The sequence below is a fragment of the Ylistrum balloti genome, unplaced genomic scaffold, assembly GCF_031769215.1.
Source record: "Ylistrum balloti isolate Yb309-2 unplaced genomic scaffold, AGI_CSIRO_Ybal_v1 Utg369656, whole genome shotgun sequence".
In the NCBI taxonomy this organism is placed as follows: Eukaryota; Metazoa; Mollusca; class Bivalvia; order Pectinida; family Pectinidae; genus Ylistrum; species Ylistrum balloti.
In genome coordinates this window covers 62,038-89,528 of record NW_026781909.1, presented here as the reverse complement: position 1 = coordinate 89,528, position 27,491 = coordinate 62,038, and the positions used below count along the sequence as shown (strand labels likewise).

General features: G+C 35.3%; 1 protein-coding gene across 2 annotated transcripts; it reads right to left on the bottom strand.

The window, feature by feature from the left end:
* Positions 1-1,528: 1,528 nt before the first annotated feature.
* On the bottom strand, positions 1,529-17,290 carry LOC132557499 (methylthioribulose-1-phosphate dehydratase-like). 2 transcript variants are annotated; one of them, XM_060221993.1, is made up of 9 exons: positions 17,126-17,290; positions 14,183-14,238; positions 8,998-9,092; positions 8,629-8,677; positions 6,302-6,419; positions 5,681-5,803; positions 4,154-4,227; positions 3,575-3,681; positions 1,529-3,321 (listed from the first exon to the last, which is right to left on the bottom strand). In XM_060221993.1, the coding sequence occupies exons 2-9, from the start codon at positions 14,201-14,203 to the stop codon at positions 3,249-3,251; spliced, it is 660 nt and encodes a 219-aa protein (XP_060077976.1). In that variant the 5' UTR covers positions 14,204-14,238; positions 17,126-17,290; the 3' UTR covers positions 1,529-3,248. The 2 variants fall into 2 exon arrangements, with proteins under 2 accessions (XP_060077976.1, XP_060077985.1); XM_060222002.1 differs by lacking the exon at positions 17,126-17,290 and adding an exon at positions 16,630-16,725.
* Between the last annotated feature and the right edge of the window lie 10,201 nt (positions 17,291-27,491).

Here is a 27,491-nt window from a genome sequence, read left to right as displayed (position 1 = left end):
TGCGCCAGGAGTCCTTCTGTGTTATATACACTTAAAACCTATTGTTGTGATATATATACTTGGTATGTAATTATTTCATAACATTATAACTTGCAAGATAATTCTTGACGGAGTATGAATTACATAAAACTAACATATTGTATGTATAATCATAATTTGTCTACATTAATTTCCACCTTAATTGTATGCTTTTCAAGTTGATTTATTTTGTAATTTGTATGTATGCTCTTCATCTTTGAAGGAAATAAAGACAATAATAATACTGTCTGTATGATCTAAGATCCCTAAGTGTGAATGTCAGGGTTATGTCATTGAGATTGATTGATATAGGCATATTCAATATAACCTCGAGAAACTGGCGATCATGACAGGTATTTGCATTCTGCTAACACACTTAGCAAAATATTATAACGTTTTTTTTAAAATATTTGTTTTATTTAAGCATGTGTTAATGCAAATAAATAGTTACAATATAATAAATCATTTTAACAACTGATCAATTATTTTACCTTCAAAATACATAAGTACAAGCAGTAAATCAAATTAGCAATTAACGTAAATGATAATAGTAAATGATATATCTTATGTGGAGAGAGAGAGAGAGAGAGAGAGAGAGAGAGAGAGAGAGAGAGAGAGAGAGAGAGAGAGAGAGAGAGAGAGAGAGAGAGAGAGAGAGAGAGAGAGAGAGAGAGAGAGAGAGAGAGAGAGAGAGAGAGAGAGAGAGAGGGGGAGGGGGGGAGGGAAATGGTGGGGGAGAGAAATCGCAATTTATACAGAGTAAGTAAACTACTTTGGACGAGCATTCGAGATATTACAGGATGTAATCGAGACGATGAGAATGTTTTAGTAATTCAAAGGATCATGCTTAAGTTTGTCAGGGAATCTTGCTAGGATTAGTACCTTATGACTGAAATACAAAACAATACATCGACTCTCAGGTCGTACAGAGAACAGAGAGTAGATATTTACCAAAACATAGAGTTTAATAGTGTACTTAACAAATAGGCTGTTGTTCTTCATGTCACGCGAAGAATCAGCAATGCTGACTTAGGGAGGTTGAACAAGAGAAGCAAAAAGTATAAATTTCTATCATCAATGAAATTATAGAAATTATTTTTTTTTAATTAATCAAAATCAAATACAGCCATTACGACTTTAACATGTCTTTTAAAATTAGTTTTGTAGACGACACAGATTTAAAAGTGTTCTTAAAATATACATTCCATAATTAGTCCGTCAGACACTAAAGACGTTGGTCAAGGAAGACATCTGGGAAAATAAAATTATAGTTCCATTCTTTAATATTTTAAATGAGTTGCTAAACGCATGTTTTTATTTCCCAAATCAGAGGTTTTAAACCAAAAAGTCGATATCTAGTTTTGCATACATTCCTCATTTCTTATGTCTCATTTACCACATACCGGGATCGGTCGAGGTCAGAAGTGACCATTATCAGTCCAGTTTAGATTTGTAGTCACTGATTATAAAACATGTAGACCGCTGGCGGTTTAAGTAATAACCAAACGTCTTGTTGCAGACAATGATTTAATACATCGCGGTAAAACCTGCAATACACACGTATACAGAAATTAGGTGTAGACGACGCATATATTTCACATGTACATTGACCAGAACAATTACACACGACGTAACAATAACATATAATTGTTACACGACAATGTAAAGTACACTTACCAGGACACAGAGATACATAAAGATGTGTTTTGACGTGACCTCATCAGTGTCAAGTAGATGAATGAATGGTGAGTTCTGGGTTGGGGACATGACAGGGCTCCGGCCACCCGTGCATTCCGTTCACACCGCTGACCCCATTCAACCATCATACGCGCGCACTTGTATACATGAGTTACAAACATATTCATCAAGTAAAACACTTCACAATGGGAGGAGCATCTATTACATAAACACTTTTGTGTCTTCACATACATCACATGTACAATAAAACTTGATTTCAGATTACTGGTGTCATCATCTGAAATAACGGTAAACAAATGTGTTATTTGTATTTGTACAGTATGTTAGTGCTAGTAAGTGAAGTAATATATATTTTCTGTGTAAGAATTATTATAATTTATTATATTATTATTAGTGTTCGTGTGGTAATGGAATTGAAGACACAAGTCATTATTTCATTACATGTTCATTATTTTCTAATGGTAGAGGCATATTGTTTGATACTTTGTATGATGTGGACGTAGATTTTAATATAGAAACTATCATATAGGGCGACAGTGATGTTTACTCATATGAAACTAATTGTAATATTGATAAATCTGTTCAAAAGTTTATAAAACAAACAAAGCGTGTTAACACTACCTAATTATGAACTGTTTGTAGTCGGCACTGAATTGATATAGAATTGATATAAAATTGATATAAAATCTATACTATCTCTTTTTCTCTTCTTTTCTTTCAATCCTATCATCTCATCTTTTCCTTCTTTTGACAAAATTATAGAAACTTACAATTGTACGTCTACGAATTACAATATAAATGTGTGTCACGTGCAGTATATTGATTATTTGTAATATCATTTATATATGTTTAAATCAATTCTTATCATATGAAACGTTGAAATGATAATGCTTGCGTTTCAAAATATTGCATAAAATTGGTCAATTATTAATTATTAAAAGCGATGTTGTGAAGCCGGATTATTCGCAAGGATGAGCGACCTTTTCGTGGAAAATAACCTTTTCAAAAACGATTTATGACAAGTTTGATGAATTTGATAAACTTAGTAAATCAATAAGTAGGAAAGCTCATTTTACAAATCTCCAATGAATTGGAAACCCTTGTTTAATCACCTGAACATATATGTTATATGGACATAACCATCGAATTTACTTCTAAATAATCTTTGTCACACACATTGCTATCACAAGTTTGTATTCGTCTGGACTATAGTGAAATAAATGATAGTATGTTATTGCAGGCGAAGAATTTTTCTAACTTAATCATTACTGAAGGGAGGCAACTTCTGGAACTGTTCTGACGTGAAAACAGTTAATCTCCCGGACTCCGGGTCCAGACATTCCTCCATTCTGCGGAGGCAATCATATGATTTCAAGGACTCGCCTTCCCTGATTTGATCCTCGTTTCCTCGATTTGAATCTCCGGATGGTTTTTTAATTTAATTTTTTAAGCTTTCTCGGACTCCAGCTTCCTTTAATTGATCTGCTGTACTCAGGACATGCCTCCGGTTCACCTACTGGCCTCTCTCGATTTTATCGTATCTCCTGTATCCCCGCAGCTCTAAGCTGTAGCATGATGTCGAAGAGGTAATCGTATGACTCACATCTACAACCAAGACAAGTTTCATTCATATAAACAATAACATTGTCCGTTACATAATTATTATATACCTACATAAATATGTATTATTAAATTTACCGCTTTCAGGCAATTATATTGAAACTTGGTTCATAATAAGCAGATATGTATGGTGCCAATTTATCTCTCTCAGGATAATTTTCCGATTTCGTCGCATAAATGTATCTCTTCACTCTATATTTTCATTTTTTGAAATATCATTTCTGTTGTAGTTACGTACACCAGCTTCGTCTGTTGCCACGTCTGTCCCCAAGCGTAGATTCCATGGCCACGGACAATGATGGCGCAGGTATCCGGATAATCGTTCATAGCCTTCACCATACCGTCCTGTCACCAAAAGAAAAATTGTACACCGGTACATAGTAGCAAATGTATACCATTTAATGTTCTTGAACTCCGTTACGAGATCTGTGACTTGACAAAATTGCTCATTTTCCAATGGAAGTACGTCTCATATTTGAATATCCATGACAAATTTTATTAATGTTCTCAGCTTTTGTGTACAACATGAATTTCAAACAAAATCTTCATTTCATGGAATATCCACTTTCTGATCGATTTACGGTTATACAGACTTCTCGTTACATTACCTGTAAATCCAAGAAAATTCGAACTACAAAGATATCAATCTCTACACAGTACATATACATATAAAAGTGTGATCGTCGAATCCATCGTTATCGAAAACACCCTGCATGACTGCAAAAGAGGGCAAGTTAAGTCAGAGGGAATTCTTTAAAAACCTTGGTATCGTCTCATATGTTTGAGAGTCAATAGGAGTATTTTAAGCAGTTCTTACTACAAGTCCATCCTCTGTGTGTGTGTTGTCAATTATAGGAATCTGTACATCGTCTGTAAATTTGTGGTTTCCTCCTATTAATGGAAACATATACCGATTTAATGAATTTAGTTCAACCCTGCATGACTGATTATAATAACAAAAATAGCACGTATCGGTTTATACAAATGTAATGGACGTCCATTCGACAGCATCCGATATTGATATCGGAGAGTTTATTGATTTTTGAGACTTGTGTATATTCCAATCAATATTATAGAATTTATTTAGACCAGATTTAGATTTTCGTCAATCACCTATCAGTGGTGTATCCTAGAAGGAGGAAATAGCAATATGATACAGTTCACTTCATCCTCTGGACTTCCTACATCTAATTTTAGATTTGTATCTAAATTTGCTAAAGCTTGTAAATGCACAATCCTTTCGTATAACAACATTATTGGAGTAATCTTCCTCATGAAATTCACTTATTTTGTTGGTTTTTATGTGTTTGCATGTTGGTTCAATTGCTGTATACGCTGTTCTCATTTGAGAATATGACATTACTACCTGGATTTACCAAGGTTTACAGTGGCGGGTGTCGTTGATGAAGCAAAAGATGTACTTTTTTCAGAAGTATGCGTGTAAATCTTTCTTCGGTTCATATTTTGCTACAGTTTTATTGAATTTGAGTTTGGATTATGATTATGTTGACATGTTGGTATTTTTCATTTTGTTTTGTAGTTATAACGAATGATAACTGAGGCAATGCTCTCAAACTGTTAAACATTCATATATATGATTTATCTTTATGTCCGTGACCCCAGCGAGGCGAGAATATGAAGAAAAAAGATATTTTCAGATATGTTGTTCCCCTAATGCATTTGATATAACTGATATGTTAATTGTTTTGACTTTACTGTATCTAAATTTAGAAAACTGGTGATGAGGACCTTTTGGGCAATCTTAAATATGCTTTACAGCTGTCTCCATGGACACCATTATTATTTGACCACAAGCTGTTGCGAGGATTTAACAATACTTGTAGGTTCAGCGAATTCGGAAGATATACTGTTTGCAAATCATTTAAAATATATTTACGAATGAATAAAATCTGAAGTACCAAACGAATGAATAAAATCTGAAGTACCAAACGAATTCTAAGCATCAGTGTCTCTTATATATCTACAGCTATGTGATCAGGTCAACCGCTTACACTTTCTCTAAAGCTAAAACCTATATAATACTTATAGGTTTATTCTTCAATGCATTGATTTTCAGTTCAAATGAAAGTTTGTTACTGTCATGGCTATATTAATATGAAACGTTAAACTATTTTCGAGAAAAAAATACATTTGGCAGAAGATATTTAGACAAGACCACATTTGAAAATATATCATCGGTTGTTATAGAGCTTAGTAGCTCAAAATAAATCCTGAAAAGAGGACCAGATATCGACGCCTTATAGGTCAGGATAGGTTCTCAAACTGCCATCAAGGTACACAAATGATATTACATGTATAAATGTCCTTAAGATACCTAACTTACCTGTTGTCCATTTACGAATTCCTTTAATCATTTGTAAGTTAGAGAGGTGGACAGTGTTGCCGTCAGTGAGTAGTGATGCCAGAACAGAGGACTTCGAATGTAAATGAAATACTGCTCCAGGACCTATAATAGGCAATAAATAATTAATGTAAAAATATCATTGTAATAAACAAGGTATTACTCTTCGCCTTGTATGACATCAGCGAATTCTCTAATATGATGGTGCATTGAAAATGGCAAACTAGATATAAAGGTCTAAGGATAAAACTGCGCTCACAGAAGAAAGAATGAGCTTGAGCTGAAAAGAGAAGTAACAAAATAACACAAGTAGTAATGGTAACAGAATTGTGTCGATATGCAACACTCGATAAGATCAATTAGCCTCCACAGAACTGCAGGACAAGGCCGTTGGCAGTATGCTTCAGTGAGGTAGCACTATAAAGTGGTTTCAGATCCGCACCATCACAAAGTTTACATAAGAAATAGCAGTCTCCCATAAACAAGCGCACACTACTCATTCATGCAACTCGCTACAAAGGGAAGTAATCCTTGAATGACCGTAGCTGTCGATGGAACGTTTAACAATATAAAAACTAAACCATGTAATTTAACATCAATTACCTTTGAGCCGGTATATATTCAGAAACACTGGGGAACATTGTGATTTCCTTAATCCCTTGCTAGACGGTGGACCGGAAATATCCTCGCCCTCGGATGTCTGAACAAACAAGTCTTCAGGCTGTAATGATAAAAGTCAACATAGACTGATTTGACTTAAACTGATATTGTCCACTGGATAAGTCATTCATTATTAAAGGATAAATATTAACTTTGTGACAAAAATTGTGAGGATAAAGCACCTGTTCATTGCCAACGTCGGGGTTTTATTTAGCCCGACTTTTTAGATTCGGCTTTCCCTCAGAAGATGCGTTTATTTCACGCTAATTTCTATTGTCCACATATGATACAATGACAGAAACAAAACCAAGGAAAGCTACACAAAGCACAAAAAATACTTCCCTCCACGTTATCTTTAGCATCTTCGTCAAATTTTACAAAACTAACTACTGTAAAAGATATTTTTCATATCTTTCTTTTAAAATTGATTTATTAATTTTTTTCCGCATTTGGAAATGGATAAAAGCTAGTTTTTTTTATAATTTTTATTTCGAGGTATCTTTTGTTTAATCGCGATTTCAATCTGAAGCTTTTAATACCACATGTAAATTGTGATGTGTTTATACTACATATTAAGTGTGATGTAGTACTACTACATGTAAATTATTATGTGTTAATACTACATGTAAATTGTGATGTGTTAATGCTACATGTAAATTGTGATGTGTTAATACTACCTGTAAATTATGATGTGTTTATACTACATGTAAATTGTGATGTGAACATGCTACATGTAAATTGTCATGTGTTAATATTACATGTAAATTGTGATGTGTTAATGCTACATGTAAATTGTGATGTGTTAATGCTACATGTAAATTGTGATGTGTTAATACTACATGTAAATTGTCATGTGTTAATGCTACATGTAAATTGTCATGTGTTAATGCTACATGTAAGTTGTGATGTGTTAATACTACCTGTAAATTATGATGTGTTTATACTACATGTAAATTGTGATGTGAACATGCTACATGTAAATTGTCATGTGTTAATATTACATGTAAATTGTGATGTGTTAATGCTACATGTAAATTGTGATGTGTTAATGCTACATGTAAATTGTGATGTGTTAATGCTACATGTAAATTGTGATGTGTTAATGCTACATGTAAATTGTGATGTGTTAATGCTACATGTAAATTGTGATGTGTTAATACTACATGTAAATTGTGATGTGTTAATGCTACATGTAAATTGTGATGTGTTAATGCTACATGTAAATTGTGATGTGTTATACTACATGTAAATTGTGATGTGTTAATACTACATGTAAATTGTGATGTGTTAATACTACATGTAAATTGTCATGTGTTAATACTACATGTAAATTGTGATGTGTTAATTCTACATGTAAATTGTCATGTGTTAATACTACATGTAAATTGTCATGTGTTAATACTACATGTAAACTGTGATGTGTTAATGCTACATGTAAACTGTGATGTGTTAATGCTACATGTAAATTGTCATGTGTTAATATTACATGTAAATTGTCATGTGTTAATACTACATGTAAATTGTCATGTGTTAATACTACATGTAAATTGTCATGTGTTAATACTACATGTAAATTGTCATGTGTTAATGCTACATGTAAATTGTCATGTGTTAATATTACATGTAAATTGTGATGTGAACATGCTACATGTAAATTGTCATGTGTTAATATTACATGTAAATTGTGATGTGAACATGCTACATGTAAATTGTCATGTGTTAATATTACATGTAAATTGTGATGTGAACATGCTACATGTAAATTGTCATGTGTTAATGCTACATGTAAATTGTGATGTGTTAATACTACATGTAAATTGTGATGTGTTTATACTACATATTAAGTGTGATGTGGTAATACTACATGTAAATTGTGATGTGTTAATGCTACATGTAAATTGTGATGTGTTAATGCTACATGTAAATTGTCATGTGTTAATGCTACATGTAAGTTGTGATGTGTTAATACAACATGTAAATTGTGATGTCTTAATACTTCATGGTAATCGTAATGTGTTAATGCTACATGTAAATTGTGATGTGTTAATACTACATGTAAATTAAGATGTGTTATACATGGTCATTGAAGATATTATGAGGTTTATAGATTATAAGATATAGATATGGTGACCGGCTGGTTTCTGGTTCCTCATGTTATTTCTTAAATACATTTAAAACGTGCCATTTCAAAACAAGGTTGGTAATAGGATAAAGACACACACCATTGACTTCAAACAATTAGAAGAAATTAGAAGAATTCAGTTTCATACCTGGATACGTTCCTTTTGGACGCCCGAAGGTGTGATGTAAATTTCCTCTCTTCAACAGAAAAAAACATACATGTGAGTTATTGTCAGTAGAGAATAGAAATAAGGAATGATATATCAATACTATTGTTCAAAATGTGGAAAAAACGGTGTACGATTCTATTGATTTAATCTCGTAACTTATATGTAATGAATGATTTTCTGAGAAATGTAAAAAGGTCGACGTGTTGTTGAATTCCATCAATGACGGTGAAACTCATCGAAATAAATTTATTGTCCCAGTATCATATGTCAACGTTTATTCTACTTTAATCAAGAATACAATAAAACAAAAAAATATTAGAAGGGTAAATAATAGGATAAGTGAGGTACCCGTATTTAATGCTGAGACTGCCCCCGGAACCTGGCATCCACCCATTATTGTAATAAAGACGGCATAACTCTGGAATGATATTCCGCGGGTGATCCTTTAAATGTATAATGAGAATCATGACAGGAAAGTAGTGCAATCAATTTATAATACATTACAAACTTGTTACATTATAAATCAATACTCGCCTTAACTTGTTTAATGTAAGGAAAATGACTTGGTACGTACTTGTTATAGCAGCAACGAACTCATTTTATATTTGTTTATTGTCTTTTGCGTCTAACACATCAGCCATTTACGGTGACACAAGAAAGTTCAAACATAATGGTTTCTTCTCTACCTGGTCACAACTCTTCAATATATATATATGTGTATTTATGATTCAATATATGAAATCATTTTCTTCCCAGAGTTTCCACTATATATTATATATATTACTATATATTATATTCTGCTTTAAAGATAACACTTCCAAAATGAGGAATGTGTGCTATCTGATGATACAGCTACACCCTATACTCTCTTTAGATTAACGCCAAGGCCTTGAACTACGGGGTCATTGTCGATAAGAGATTTTAAGGTCTAAGAAAAGTCGGACAAGGTCAAATGGTTATAGTTCGATATCAGGCGATACGGAAATATCGGATGTAACAAACACACACTAGTCATTTTCATTTAACTAATTTAGATTGCAAGACGACGAAATCAGTTTTGTAATATACTCAAGGGATAAAGAAACGCAGGGTACACTTTGAAGATGATTCTAGGCAAGACGTCGAGTATAATGTTCAATATTTTAAAGTAAGAATGAAGATTATTCCATACAGAACAAACTGCAAAATCAACGATTTGTATCTGGTAAGTGATTTAGGAGTAATTGAAGGGCATTTGACCTTGCATAATAATCGCTTGACCCCTTTATACTTCCACCATTGTTATAATGCTATTAGAAATTAATAAAAATATCGGAAAATAATATGTCTCTATGAAGACTACGTAATGGTATACCCAGCAGTGTAACTCAATGTCACAACACTGCTGTACATGATATTTTCCTGTTTCGTGCTTTCCCTGGAAGACATCGTCATGTAATACAATAATGCAACATTTGATACAGGACCACGTACACTGTATCCTAGAGAGTTGCTTGACCGATAATCATTGTTTTTTTAACAACACCTTCATAAGATATTGTAAATAATGTCACCCTGCGTTTCTTTATCCCTTGGGTATGATTAAGACTCCTCATATCCTGTGACGATAAAGTAATACCATAAACATGTGATAATGAGACTTTCTTTGCATGATACTAACAAATATCTAAAAGGTGTGTCATGTAAATTACATTTTATGAAGGTATACATGACTTGATTTACTCATATCTAAAAAGTAACACACTGAACATTCTATAAAAGGTAGACCATATATGATTTACATGGTAACATAGTATGTATGATCTATGTGATTACAATGTGATTATAAACAATCAACTTATACGACATCATGGCAAATTACATTATTTTATTTATTTTCTTAAAATTGTGTGAGGGTACATAGCGGAATTGTATGCTATACAACACGACATTGTATGATGATACAACACGACATTGTATGATGATACATAACGACATTGTATGATGATACAACACGACATTGTATGATGATACATAACGACATTGTATGATGATACATAACGACATTGTATGATGATACATAACGACATTGTATGATGATACATAGCGACATTGTATGATGATACATAACGACATTGTATGATGATACAACGCGACATTGTATGATGATACATAACGACATTGTATGATGATACATATGATGATACATACGACATTGTATGATGATACATAGCGACATTGTATGATGATACATAACGACATTGTATGATGATACATAACGACATTGTATGATGATACATAACGACATTGTATGATGATACATAACGACATTGTATGATGATACAACACGACATTGTATGATGATACATAACGACATTGTATGATGATACAACACAACATTGTATGATGATACATACACGACATTGTATGATGATACATTGTATGATGACGACATTGTATGATGATACATAACGACATTGTAGTACAACACAACATTGATGATGATACATATGATGATACATAGACATTGTATGATGATACATAACGACATTGTACAACACGACATTGTATGATGTATGATGATACATACTTGTACATGATACAACACGACATTGTATGATGATACATAACGACATTGTATGATGATACATAACGACATTGTATGATGATACAAAAAGACATTGTATGATGTTGATACATAACGACATTGTATGATGATACAAAACGACATTGTATGATGATACATAACGACATTGTATGATGATACATAGACATTGTATGATGATACATTGTATGTATGATGATACATGATGACATAACGACATTGTATGATGATACATAGCGACATTGACATTGTATGTACAACACAACATTGTATGATACAACACGACATTGTATGCTATACATAACATTGTATAATGATACATAACGACATTGTATGATGATACAACACGACATTGTATGATGATACATAACGACATTGTATGATGATACAACACATTGTATGATGATACATAGCAACATTGTATGATGATACAACACGACATTGTATGCTATACATAACGACATTGTATGATGATACAACACGACATTGTATGATGATACAACACGACATTGTATGATGATACATAACGACATTGTATGATGATACATAACGACATTGTATGATGATACATAGCGACATTGTATGATGATACATAACGACATTGTAAGATGTACAACACAACATTGTATGATGATACAACACGACATTGTATGCTATACATAACGACATTGTATGATGATACATAACGACATTGTATGATGATACATAGCAACATTGTATGATGATACATAACGACATTGTATGATGATACAACACGACATTGTATGATGATACAACACGACATTGTATGATGATACATAGCGACATTGTTTGATGATACAACACGACATTGTATGATGATACATAACGACATTGTATGATGATACATAACGTATGATGATACATATGATGATACAACATTGTATGATGATACATTGTATGATGATACATTGTATGATGATACAACACGACATTGTATGATGATACATAGCAACATTGTATGATGATACATAACGACATTGTATGGTGATACAACTCGACATTGTATGATGATACAACACGACATTGTATGATGATACATAGCAACATTGTATGATGATACATAACGACATTGTATGGTGATACAACACGATATTGTATGGTAGTGGGTAGCGATATTGTATGGTAGTGGGTAGCGATATGGTATGGTAGTGGGTAGCGATATTACATATTGATAAATAATAATATTGTCTGATAATTCCTTGTATTATATGATTATACATAAGTGAATGGTATGAGGAATAAAAATACATTGTATGGTGACAAATAATTACATGGTATGATGAATAAAAATACTCACATTGTATGATGACAAATAATTACATAGCATGATGAAAAAAAAATGTTATACTGTATAAGGATTAACAATTACATTATATTAAGCTAAAAAAAAAATTATGACGAAAATTTATCAGGTACGATAGGTGATTGATAAGTTTAGAGCCTTCTGTTGAAGAAGTTAAACAGAGATGTCTTTTTTCAGACCTACTAGTTCCTAACTATTTGAGTCTGTGTATCCGACTTCTGGTACCATTTGGTGACTTTATGTCGAAAAGGTAAAAGTAAACAAGGCAAGAGAATTTTGTAAAATGAACATATTCGCTTTGCATTAGAAAGGTTTATCATCTAAGGGTATCCAAACAGAAATGGTTACAACACCAGGAGACGATTCCCCTTCCATATGCTACAGTGAAAAAAGGTGGTTGGCGGAATTAAGAATGGCAGACAGAGATTTGTGTTTGACGCCCGTCCTAGAACGACTGCCACTGTTGCAAAATTACCAATATGCCCATGGCATTGTTATGGCTGACAGGCGAGTTCCAGAGAGATATATAGCCAGTAAAGTTGGGATTTCACAGTACATTCCAATCTTACGGAAATGAGAAAGGGCAAGCAATCGATGACGAATTTTATGCATTTCTTAGGTCGCTAAGAGAAAATGAAGCTCAAGCGCCGCGGAAAACTCAATAAAGGTGTGTTAGTCCATCCGGAAAATGCCTCTGTTCACAAGTCTGTCATTGCCAAGGCTGTCATTAAGGAATGTGGCTTTGAGCATCCGCCTTATCCGCTGGATCTCGGTCAATCAGACTTTCATGCATTTCCAAAATTGCAAAAAGGCCTTTTCCTGTACACAAGTTTGGTCGGATGATGACGTCAAACATGCAGTGAAGTACTTTCTGAACAGTCAAGAGAAGGACTTTTTTAAAAATGGCATTTAGATCCTTTAACATCGCTGTCAAAACATGTATAGAAACGGAAGGGGTTATGTTGAAAAATAATGCAATATGACCGCCAAAAGTCAAAACCGTAACTATGAAGCTCACCACTTATCAATCAGCCCTCGTATGTTACATCTATAAAAAGTAGTCCGGTTTTTACAACTTAATGAGGCAAATGTGAAATGAAAAAAAAAACATTACAAAATACAAAACACAAAATACTTCTCGCAAAACTGATGTTTAACAGTAACATTTTGAATGCCTTCCTATGCCATTCATGACATCATCTTGGTTCTACGTCAATTGCATCTTTTCTGACGTCATTACATACCACGGAGTTACTTCAAAAGGAGCGGTCAATTTCATTATAATATGACGTCACAATAGGACATAACACACGAGGTTGTAGCTATAGATATCATATGGCTGTAACGAAATAAATAAGATGACCGTCGTTCTATGATTTATGAATGTATTCATTGCAATGTGTTCATTATTAATGACATATAATACATTTATTTAACATTCTTGTTTGTGTCGTCTGTTTAGGTAACATTAAAGTAAATAAAATGTACGAACCAATAGCTTCATAGTATCATCTTGTTTGATGTATTAGCGAATTATTGTGTCATGTAATAAGGCATCTATTCCCAAATAAAACGCATCAAATTTGAGCAGGTTAAGTTTTTGACTAATGATATTCAGTACATACCTCAGGATAATCTGGATTCATCACGTACTACCAATGTCCAGAATTTTAAAATGAAGCTGTAATGTAAAATATTAACGATGAATATGTATCAGCACATTCGTACAACGTATCCCTATTGTCCTCAGCAGACAGTACATATAATTAACCATTCAGACTTCATTGAATGATACAACACATATGTTTATCTAGCCGTGTCCTGCTTTTCCCAGACTGAGTATAAATGCGCACAACCGAGAATTAGCATTGATCAACCCGTTGCCTCTCTTCCCTAGCATTAAGAAACAGATCAACACTAAAACTCCTGTGTATTTTCCTGGGATTTAACCCCCCAACTACATATATCTTACCTGTGAATAAACTACACAAACTATAAACAGACAGAATATTTGCATTGTTTGTAGAAATACCGGATGTACCACCTATTATCTGATACCCCGCCTTATGTTGTATAGATCTATGGGGCATATATATATATATAGTTTGAATATGATAACAAGTCTCTTCTTTGGTATAATAGGTCAGCATTGCAGGTTTATATACCGGGATGAGCATGCTGTCCGTGTGACAGCAGTGTCAGCAAGGCAAAACACATTATTTACAACATTTAGTTCCTATGTACAATATGAACTATAGTTACAAACATTTTCACCATTTACACTCGCATTCACACATAAATCTAAGAATACAACACAGACGTTATAAGCATCACACTAAGTAATAACAGTTCATTAATGGGCTGTCTTCCATTATAGTAATACACTCTAAAATAGTCAATATCGGCGGGCAGCATTCCACCTCGGAGCAAGTCACAACACCACGTCACAACACCACGTCACAACGCCACGTCACAACACCATGTCACCACACCACGTCATTGATACCACATCGTCGGTACCACTAAGGATATCAAAGGACACAGTTCCACTCCATCAACGGTCTGGCTGTGTCTAAATACTAAGTATCTACACCAGTTCACCATGGAACTCCTTAACACATCAGAATACATCATCCTATCCCTATCCTGGTCATTTTCCTGATCCACCAGTCCACCATGGAACTCCTTAACACATCAGAATACATCATCCTATCCCTATCCTGGTCATTTTCCTGATCCACCAGTCCACCATGGAACTCCTTGACACATCAGAATACCTCATCACATCCCTATCCTGGTCATTTTCCTGATCCACCAGTCCACCATGGAACTCCTTGACACATCAGAATACCTCATCACATCCCTATCCTGGTCATTTTCCTGATCCACCAGTCCACCATGGAACTCCTTAACACATCAGAATACATCATCACATCCCTATCCAGGTCATTTTACTGATCCACCAGTCCACCATGGAACTCCTTAACACACCAGAATACCTCATCATATCCCTATCCTGGTCATTTTCCTGATCCACCAGTCCACCATGGAACTCTTTAACACATTAGAATACCTCATCATATCCCTATCCATTGTCTTGAGCCGCCAGATCGTCCATAGACTAATGTCTGGTATATAAGCTTTATTAGTCCTCACTGGACATAATGCAAGCAGTAGTTTGCAAGGAAATGCTCAATATATAGATATTTGCAGTAGGTAACGCTACACATACGCTCCTATTGTTACCTCACGAGATCATGTTTTTCCCGTGTATTCCTCGCTCAGGTATCTACACCCGGCGCAAGCAGTCTCTGAGCGCGAGATATAAATGTGGGCACGTAATGGTATGTTATAGATTACACGTTTTTTGTTGGCGATTTGTCCTTATCTACTATAAATACTATTAATCGTCTTTTTCAACAGCCGTAAATGAATTTTACAATGATAAAGCATAGACTAATATACAGTATAATAAGGATATATAGTCGTGTGGCAAGTGCTACATGTTTACGGTAGTTAAGTATAGCTGAACAGCGTTCGGTTTATAACATGTTTACGGTGATCAAATGCAGCTGCACAACGTTCGGTTTATGACATGTTTACGGAGATCAAGGTTGCGCAACGTTCGGTTTATGACATGTTTACGGTGGTCAAATATGCACATTTTCCCGCTTATGACAACGCTATGAACGTTTTTGAGTTGATAATATATTTTTGAAACGTATTTACAATAATTGCCAGATAAACTGATATAATGAGTTCAAAGGCATATCCCTCTTTAATAGATGGCTTATCTAACGATTCAGTAAAGGTCGGAGGTAAACTATCCTTGACTGTACACTATAGGATCTTATAATAGGTGTATTTGTACATGTCACCGGGGTGTGGTTGGGTATATATATATAGATACAAATCACTCTGATTTCAAATTTGTTCGATGATTTATTTCTGAAGGGAAAAAGAACCTGAAAAGACAAGACAAACATTTAGACTCCAAGCTTCTTTCGAAACAAACACTCACCAATCACGAACGCGCCGGATACAATCAACTTCCACAGCATTGTCAACTTACCAGGCTTCACTGGCCCCGCACCATACGAAGTGATACGTATAGTATATGTGTATGATATATGATCTTGCTGGACCGCTCGCGCTGACGTCCAGCAGTAGAGTGCCAGGACAGAGAGAGACAGATAGAAAGAAAACCAAAGGAAGTGACGTAAACAGGTGTGGAGAACGCAATTAGCATGCAGTACAAATGCAGGTGTTAGAAGTGCTGAGTTGCGTTCACGTTGAAGTCCATGTCACGTCGGACTAGTTCGGCCACATACCACACATTCCACTGGACAATACATGAGACGTAAACAACATGTCACGTGTACATATACTTAGTAACGTCACGTGCACATTCACAAAACAGTAACAAGGACATTTACAATATGATACCTGAGTATGCATCTATGCTACATTGTTATTAAAATACCACATGTGGACACATGGGTTACATACATGTAATTGTGTAGTATTATTCAACATTCAACTAAAGCCTTCAAATAAAATTAACTTACATTATTCAGATGACAAAATGATTCTTCCGAATCCTATAAACTCCCGAGAAATAGTAGAATCACGACCACCTGTACCACACTCTCAACCAGGATAGTCTATAAATAAATCGTCAAAGTACAAATGACCACTTAACCCCGAGCAACGTATACATCGGGCTGGCCCAGTATTCTTCCCATTCATGACGTCATACATGTACACGGTTGTGTGTATACAAAAGTTTTGTTATAAATAGATATAGAGATATATTTAGAACGTGTCAAGGTTATTGTTGACCGACATTCTGCTAGATCGCTTATCTGTTGATGTTGTTATTCAGGCAATGCTAGTAAAATAAATCGGTCAATAAATCTGACAATAAATCCGACAATAAATCCGAAATGGTGGCTCATATACAGACTCAAATATCAAATTGAACATGTAAACATAATTTTAATTCAAGTTCAAATTCGATGAATCATGGGCAAAATGTAAACAAAAGAATTCTTGACACGGATATTCCCGACAGAGTCCGAGGGAAATACAGGACAAGCGTGTTTCACCTATTACAGGTTAGTGGAAAAGATTATTACAATGATCTGTTTGGAGAAACTATACTTCAAGAAGTCGTCACCTGGCGGACAAACTCGTACCACAAAGTTTCAAAAGATGCAAGTTGTTGAAAAATATGAGGAAATTTTAAGGTCGTCTTTGTGATTTTTCCATAAATAATGTATATTTCTGTGTGAGATATGAAGCTGGATGTGTTTGATGTTTGTTAGTTTACCTGTTGGTTCCGTTGTGTGATATGAAGCTGGATGTGTTTGATGTTTGTTAGTTTACCTGTTGGTTCCGTTGTGTGATATGAAGCTGGATGTGTTTGATGTTTGTTAGTTTACCTGTTGGTTCCGTTGTGTGATATGAAGCTGGATGTGTTTGATGTTTGTTAGTTTGTTTGTTGTTTCCGTTGTGTGATATGAAGCTGGATGTGTTTGATGTTTGTTAGTTTACCTGTTGGTTCCGTTGTGTGATATGAAGCTGGATGTGTTTGATGTTTGTTAGTTTGTTTGTTGTTTCCGTTGTGTGATATGAAACTGGATGTGTTTGATGCTTGTTAGTTTACCTGTTGGTTCCGTTGTGAGATATGAAGCTGGATGTGTTTGATGTTTGTTAGTTTACCTGTTGGTTCCGTTGTGTGATATGAAACTGGATGTGTTTGATGCTCGTTAGTTTACCTGTTGGTTCCGTTGTGTGATATGAAGCTGGATGTGTTTGATGTTTGTTAGTTTGTTTGTTGTTTCCGTTGTGTGATATGAAGCTGGATGTGTTTGATGTTTGTTAGTTTGTCTGTTGGTTCCGTTGTGTGATATGAAACTGGATGTGTTTGATGTTTGTTAGTTTACCTGTTGGTTCCGTTGTGAGATATGAAGCTGGACGTATTTGATGCTCGTTAGTTTGTCTGTTGGTTCCGTTGTGTGATATGAAACTGGATGTGTTTGATGCTTGTTAGTTTACCTGTTGGTTCCGTTGTGAGATAAGAAGCTGGATGTGTTTGATGTTTGTTTGCTTACCTGTTGGTTCCGTTGTGAGATATGAAGCTGGATGTATTTGATGCTCGTTAGTTTGTCTGTTGGTTCCGTTGTGTGATATGAAGCTGGATGTGTTTGATGTTAGTTTGTTTGTTGGTTCCGTTGTGTGATATGAAGCTGGATGTGTTTGATGCTTGTTAGTTTACCTGTTGGTTCCGTTGTTTTATACCTTGTTCTTATTAAATTAGGATACGTTTAACTAGTCGATAGATCCTTTACGGCAAAAAATTACAGTGAGTCAGCTTTCCATTCATATCGTGTTCAAAAGAATGGTTAAACTAAGCTTCTACTTAACTTTAAAGTTTCTGCAAATTGAAATATAGCACAAGAGAAAAATCCACACTATTCCAACTTTATTAGCAAGTCAACAACATAGTTACATAACATGTAATACAAAATAAAATCAGTTTAACAATACAACATAATATTAGCTACACAAGTTAAGATATCCAGAGTTTAGAAACATTTTAGAAATGTTTAGAAATGACTCTCTTTGTATACTTCTGTGCTCTGATAATGCTATTATAACAATACTATTGTCTCCAAACAATAGACAATACTAAATATATGCTGTACAATGTCACGTGATCATAAAGTACAAACAAAAACATAGTCTAGGTATTGCTTATGTACAGTCAAAACATATCTAACAGTTCATATGGTCCACGTGAAAAGCCAAATCTCGCGAAACAGTTGACGCGAATCTATTCACACTTCATGACAATAGCAATGTGATTCATCCATCTCCATTTTGAATTGTAACGATTGTATTGAATTTTTTTTATTTTTCATTGATTTAGTAATTTTTGGAGGGGAGAGGGGTGCATTTTTGCGTTTTCCCAAGTTTTCACTGCAAGACAGCATTCACAGTTATAATATATATACCTACATGTACATAATACATACGTACAGTTGTCATGGTTAAAATTTGTACAAGGTGAATTTTTACCAATAATTTTCATCAAGCACTATGTAATCATTTAATTCACTTTATGTTTACTTCACTTTTACTTTACAAAACAAAAATCCTGTTCATATTGAACACTATGTAAGATAGAGAATACATGAAGCACATGAAGCTGTAGAACAAATACATCTGAGGCTTCAGTCCAGTTTTTTGTTTCTGGAAATGCTTTTCTTGATAGGATTACCCTAGAGCTCCTCAACTGAAAACATTTCCTCTTTTGATTCAAACTGATTCTCCATATTGTTTATTCAAACAAACTTTTTCCTTACATCAAAAATCGAATGTGCAGTTATAAACTGTAAATTGCCTCCGTTGCCTGAAATAGACAAAGGTAACATTTTTCTTTCCAAAGAATGTAAAAAGGGTACTTATTCAGCAAAATTCTCCACTGTTAACTATGGCATATTCTTTAAACTATCACTAGCTAAGACCTTACAAATATACGTCCACTAGAGCTTTAGAATTGACCTGAATCCTGGCCTTTTGTCAGCGATAATGTTATCTGTATGGCTATCATTGGCTATCGTCTCATGCCTCCAAACCTTCCTGGTACCGATTTCACTAACACAAAATCATCAAAGTCGTGCAAGTCCATTAGATATCACTAGATGAAGCTATTGTCTTGTTGAAACCTGACCCTCTATCTCTGTATCCATATTGAACTGTAGCTTGGATTAACCTTAACAATACTTTCAAAACTGAATACAATCCTGATATTGAATACAGTATAAACGTACATGTAGGTTAAACTCCATATGTTGTTTTATCCGTTTTCGTCAAAACTGATACTTTTCCGCCGATGACTAGGTATTTGATTATTTTCAAATTAATATATTTTACCAAACCTACTATCAATACAGTTATCGTGTGGTTTGGCAAAACGTGAAATGAAACAGAACAAGAATGTATCTAATATAATGTATTTATATACAAATACTCCCCTGTTTTATTATCATTGCAATGTGAATTTATTACTAATGCTTCATAAAATGTAATACCATTGTGTTATTTTATGGTTGTCGACACCAAATATAATTTAGATAACTTTTTTTAAAAAAAACTTCTGGTATGACCACAGCCTACACAAAAATTACAAAATAGGCAGGAGTCCTGTCATATATATATATATATATATTTTTTTTTCTCATGGGAACCTTCTATACTACAGGATAGTTATCGTATCACATGCATATTTTCATTTTAATCCTAAACAAATATCATTCAAATACTCTCCGTTTTATATCAATGGATCGTAGGTAAATTATATCACCATAGTAAGCCCAATATTCATAAAAAATCGTAATTAGACATTACAAATTGACTACATTGTCCTCTCCTTTCAGGTTGTCGTCCCTACAATAACAAATCCAACACGTTCCTGATACCCACTGTTTCTTTTCAAAATGTCCCTTGTACCCACTGTTTCTTTTCAAAATGCCCCTTGTACCCACTGTTTCTTTTCAAAATGCCCGTTGTACCCACTGTTTCTTTTCAAAATGTCCCTTGTACCCACTGTTTCTTTTCAAAATGCCCCTTGTACCCACTGTTTCTTTTCAAAATGCCCCTTGTACCCACTGTTTCTTTTCAAAATGCCCCTTGTACCCACTGTTTCTTTTCAAAATGTCCCTTGTACCCACTGTTTCTTTTCAAAATGTCCCTTGTACCCACTGTTTCTTTTCAAAATGTCCCTTGTACCCACTGTTTCTTTTCAAAATGTCCCTTGTACCCACTGTTTCTTTTCAAAATGACCCTTGTACCCTCTGTTTCTTTTCAAAATGTCCCTTGTACCCACTGTTTCTTTTCAAAATGTCCCTTGTACCCACTGTTTCTTTTCAAAATGCCCCTTGTTCCCACTGTTTCTTTTCAAAATGCCCCTTGTACCCACTGTTTCTTTTCAAAATGCCCCTTGTACCCACTGTTTCTTTTCAAAATGTCCCTTGTACCCACTGTTTCTTTTCAAAATGCCCCTTGTACCCACTGTTTCTTTTCAAAATGCCCCTTGTACCCACTGTTTACAACCAAGTTTCTCATTTCACTTTGTATTATTATCGCTGTCGCCGTCATCGTTGCGGCCATTAATGTCGATCCACGATGCATATCGTCTTGATCTTTCCGCTACTGTTTTGTCGTCGTTCACTACTCGCACTTTCGTTATCTCGATCTCCAGTCACTGGCAACGAAGTCGCGGTCACGGATAAGAGTGTACTGGACGGCTACATCCCTAGTCGGCGTCCGATAATGCAGAGCTCCCCTGGGTCGTAAAGTACTTCTCGAGGTGGTAACAAAGAGGTTACTGGCCGTGGGACAGAGGACAGTGTAATACCTGGATGTCTGCCATAATCTTCGTCTCCCTTCGAAACGGGAGGCTCTTGTGACGGTGTGACGCTGTTGCGACCCGTTGCTCCTTTCTCCGCTAAACAAGCACTATTGCGCGCCAACTGACTCCGCAACCGCCGCTGCAATTAATCGTTGAATTCTTAAGTGGAGAGCTGAAGAAACGAAAATTGTTGGATGGTCCTTTTGGAATTTATACTTTCCATTCCACTTGTCTACTCTTGTTTTTCTCCTAGACTCCTCACATGTTCCTGATTTCTGGTGTCTCCCTCGACATTCGTCCTTACACGACCGTGGTTGTTGGTGTCCACTAGACGTTCATCCTCATATATTCCTGGTTATTGTTGTCTCTCTAGACATTTGTCCTCATTTGACCCTGGCTGTTGATGTCTCCTTAGACCTTATTCACCTTTGACCTTAACTGTTGGTGCCTCCCTTGACATCCGTCCTCATATGACCCCGATTGTTGGTGTCTTTCTAGACATTCGCCTTCTCATGACCCAGGTCGTTGGCGTCTCCCTAAATATCAGCCTTCATTTGATCCCCGTTGTTGGAAAGACGTAAACAAGTAAACTTATCAATCTTCCAATAATATAACGGTTGGGGATTTGTCCTACCAGCGTGTAAAGATAAAGTCGGATTTCCATAGTTTGCGAATGCTCTGCTACCTCTAATGACTGATAGTAAAAGGGCGAATGGACTTTGAATGTAATCTTTCAGTGGCGTAGCAAATGCTTTTAGGAGTGTACGCTTTCAAGAGAGGGTCCGGGGGCAACGTCTCGGTGTTGGGTCTGGGATGAAGTAAAGTAAAAATAACCGTAAGAAAAATATCTCAGTTGAATTCGAGTGTATGTTTCAGAATACAATCAAACATAATTTCTACGCCACTGTTTTTTTTCTCCTTCTTCTTAATGTCTCTTTTGGTATTGCTGTATGTTTAGTCTTTAGTCGATCGCCCCTGTTAGGAAGTTTTTGCTTTTTTCTTTATATTTACTACTCTCTGCTTCATGTTCAGCATTACGGTATTGTAACGACTGGTTATAATAAATAATGTGATCGTGTGGGTTACCCTGCTAAGGCCTTTGGCAGTACATCTGTTATAGAGCTGTGAAGTCGGCATCAGCTCCAAACGAGAAATACTCTAAATTCTCCTTTACCTATGAGATGACTGAGGATATTCAATATTGGTTGAAAAAGATGTCAAATTCTAGATGCGGGTTGCGCTATCCCTAAAACTTTTTTTGAAAACTGAATTATTCAAAACAAAAAAGCGCTACTATTTGAAACGGAATTTGCAAATGCTAATTTTTTCAATATATGAAAAATGATAATCTGCAGTTACGACGCGCAGGCAATGAGCTACCGACATAGTGATCGATCATGATGATGATGAGTGTATATATTGTAAATATTAACTCCTTATTTTCTTGTCAAACTAGGATATTTGATCGCCCTGCTGACATTATCCGTGCATTAATCCTGTAACCCGACACAACTACGGTTAATATCAGCATGGTTACGACCATAAAATACCCATAGTCTTCATCAACATGGATCTCTCAGCATTTTGTACAACTGCATGATGCAGCTTGCGAAATTAATGGCGCTGTAGACAAATGAATTTTAATTATTAATTCGAATAATGGCAGAATTAGAATGCACAAATGTACAAACATTCTTCTGAAAAATATACTTTATGACTTCATCTTCTCATCTAAGTTTGGACATTTCTCTCGATCGTTACTTTTCTAAGTAGCATTATACGTTACAACCACTAGCGAGTCTAAGGAGCATGAAACCAATGTATGGTATAATCTTAATGTTATGTGGCTCTACCGTGTCGGCATATATTGGTTATACAATCTTAATGTTATGTGGCTCTACCGTGTCGGCATATATTGGTTATGTCTTGAAAGGTGCCATCCACTTATGTGTCTTTCGCGGATTTTATCTGTCAGCTGTCGACACGCTTCCTCGGAATTTTTATATTGAGTCAAATAATCGAATATCGAACATTTTTTATGAAAATGCAATAAGGTGTAGAAGCAGGGATGTTGCTTTCTAAGCAAAGTTAAAATAAAATGGTCATACTTATCATACAGATTGATAGAAATCAAAGTATTCTTGTTCTGCTTTTGTCAGTAATAAACATCCTAATGCCCCCTTTGGCAATACTAAAATGAAGGTAGTAACAATAATACATGGAATATAGAGTCATGAAAGAGGGATAAGTCGGCTGCTTTATATAAACGTGGAGAGATAATTATTCATATCACTATGTTATTAAGTGTACCGACTCAGCACTGTAAACGAGTCAAATATCTTAAGCGATGGAAAAGAGATTGCCAGTTATATAAACTAAGAATGAACTTTTGGAATCAGCACTTTGTATTATTCTCTAGATTTGCATTTTCAGCGAAAGAATCGAGAATACCCAGATCTTGACGTAATTACCACAAAGGGGACAATATCAACATTATACAAGGTTTATGCAAGATGAGGGCACCAAGTCAAATGGGAATTAAGGAAAGTAAAGAAGGATATATATAAAGAAATTGCAGGGAATGATAAACACCAGCCTAATCGTTGTTCGGAAATTTGTAAGTGCAAACAGGAAAGAATGATTAGGCTTTTCGAATTGAAAAAAAAAGGACTGAATGGCGACCAAACACAATGCTCTTCGGAGATAGACTCATTAATCAACCGTTGGAGGACGCACTCTGCAACGCAGATATAATCAGGAAACGTCTGTTGAAACTGGACGGAAATAGATCACCAAGTCTTAATGAAATACTCCCAAAATCATTTGAGAAACTTCGAAATGTTTTGGGTAAATCCGTGTTAATCTTATCTAAGAAATATCGGGAAGACGGTAAACTACCGCAAAAATCGACGTAAGCAAACACTAATGCCATCTATAGAAAAATCTAAATCTGACACAGGGAATTACCTAGTCCATAGGGCTCTAAGTATCTATCAGCGATTTGATGTAACTTGTTCTTTTGTGCGGCAAATGCAAGCTAAATATTTATTTAGCAAAAACCAATTTGGATTTCTAACTTAATTACCAACATTTCCGACGCTAGAAGTTTTCGATAACTGGGCCAACTTGCTTTTATAAGGGTTTTATGTTGACTTTCAACATGGTCCACTTCGTCGCCTCAGACACATGCTACATAAATCTTAAATAGGTCATAAAACAATCAAAAGAATGGAATAGTTCCAGAATGGTAGGCAACAAAAAGGTTTTTGCTAGCGGGCCTTTATCAGGGTTCCATGACGTCAACACGAGTCATCATCAAGGTTCCATGACGTTTACACCTGTCATCATCAAGGTTCTGTGACGTTAACACGAGTCATCATCAAGGTTCTGTGACGTTTACACCTGTCATCATCAAGGTTCTGTTACGTTTACATCAGTCATCATCAACGTTCTATGACGTCAACACGAGTCATAATCAAGGTTCTGTGACGTTAACACGAGTCATCATCAAGGTTCTGTGACGTTTACACTAGTCATCATCAAGGTTATGTGACGTCAACACGAGTCATCATCAAGGTTCTGTGACGTTAATACGAGTCATCATCAAGGTTCTGTGACGTTTACACCAGTCATCATTAAGGTTATGTGACGTCAACACGAGTCATCATCAAGGTTCTGTGACGTTAACACGAGTCATAATAAAGGTTCTAAGACGTTAACACGAGTCATCATCAAGGTTCCGTGACGTTAACACGTGTCATCATCAAGGTTCTATCATGTTAGCATGAGTCATCATCAAGGTTCTGTGACGTTAACACGAGTCATCCTCAAGGTTATGTGACGTTAACACGAGTCATCATCAAGGTTATGTGACGTCAACACGAGTCATCCTCAAGGTTCTGTGACGTTAACACGAGTCATAATCAAGGTTCTAAGACGTTAACACGAGTCATCATCAAGGTTCCGTGACGTTAACACGCGTCATCATCAAGGTTCTGTGACGTCAACACGAGTCATCATCAAGGTACTATAACGTCAACACGAGTCATCATCAAGGTTCTGTGACGTCAACACGAGTCATCATCAAGGTTCTATGATGTCAACACGAGTCATCATCAAGGTTCTGTGACGTTAACATGAGTCATAATCAAGGTTCTGTGACGTTAACACGAGTCATCATCAAGGTTCTATGACGTCATCGAGTTTCTGTGACGTTAACACGAGTCATCATCAAGGTTCTGTGACGTCAACACGAGTCATCATCAAGGTTCTATGATGTCAACATGAGTCATCATCAAGGTTCTGTGACGTTAACACGAGTCATCATCAAGGTTCTGTGATGTTAACATGTGTCATCATCAAGGTTCTGTGACGTTAACATGAGTCATCATCAAGGTTCTGTGACGTCAACACGAGTCATCATCAAGGTTCTATGACGTTGACAGTGGAACTTCTAAAGCAAGTGTGCTGAGATCCATCATGTCCGTGCTGCGTATAAACGATATGACAGAATATTCAACATATTTCACATATGATACAAAACTGTTTTCGAAAAGTTAATAACAACAATGACAAAATCAAATCAAACAATAAAATCTCCATTACCTTCAAAACGATCAAACTGGGCACTAAGAGTTTACCAAAATAAATACAAAGTACTCTATATCAAGCGATCAGACCTGGAATATCATCTTATGGACCAGAATGATAAGAAAACTACACTAGAAAGCCTTATCAGTGGAAACTATTTAGGTGTAAGGTTAGATACCAAGCTGTACACATAAAGACTTATCACTACAGGGCATTATTAGAAGATAATCAGTTTATACAGGTCATATTTAAACATTTGTACAAGACAGAGATTGAGAAAATATTAAATAACCAAACGTTAGAGTTTGAATTTATTTGATGAAAGAGTCATGTCCAATCCATTAACTTTTCGTAAAACTTGCAGAACATCAGGGCACAATTACAAAATGAACATTCACATTCAGAGTAGCTGAGGGAATCTGTAATTTCTTTTAGTGAACATTTTCAAGATACAATTTATGATATGTAATATTTTCCCCTATTCTTTCTCCTTATTGCCTTTTTGGAGAAACTTTGAGCTGCTTCGTACAGCTCTAGCTCCACCCAGCAACTATACAAAATATATTGTTTACACCTTTGATCAGTAAGGACCTAAACTTGTCAAGATATATTAATAACAAACTATTAATTACCAAAATCCAAGATGGCCACCCTTCAGCCATTTTAATTTTCCAAGCAGTTCTAAATACACAATGCATTACTTGTACCAAAGGCAACCTACATATGAAATCTAAGAATGATCCACCTAGTTCCTATCAAGATATGACATCAATAACATTTTACCATCAGATCCAACATGGCTGAAGGATGATTTGAAAATCCCACCATCGAGTGATAATGGAACGAAAGAATTCGCTTTTATTTTATGGTGGAAGTTTTGAATTTAGCACAGAATTCATTGTAAATATTACAAAACACCCAAAAGG

What these genes read in the sequence shown, in the direction of transcription:
- LOC132557499 (XM_060221993.1), bottom strand. Translation starts at nt 14,203, where the DNA reads ATGAATCCAGATTATCCTGAG. An exon ending in TGAATCCAGATTATCCTGAG is followed by an intron (nt 9,093 to 14,182) that starts GTATGTACTGAA and finishes ATACATTTAAAG; the next exon opens with GATCACCCGCGGAATATCAT. An exon ending in AATTCGTAAATGGACAACAG is followed by an intron (nt 4,228 to 5,680) that starts GTAAGTTAGGTA and finishes TTCCATTAATAG; the next exon opens with GAGGAAACCACAAATTTACA.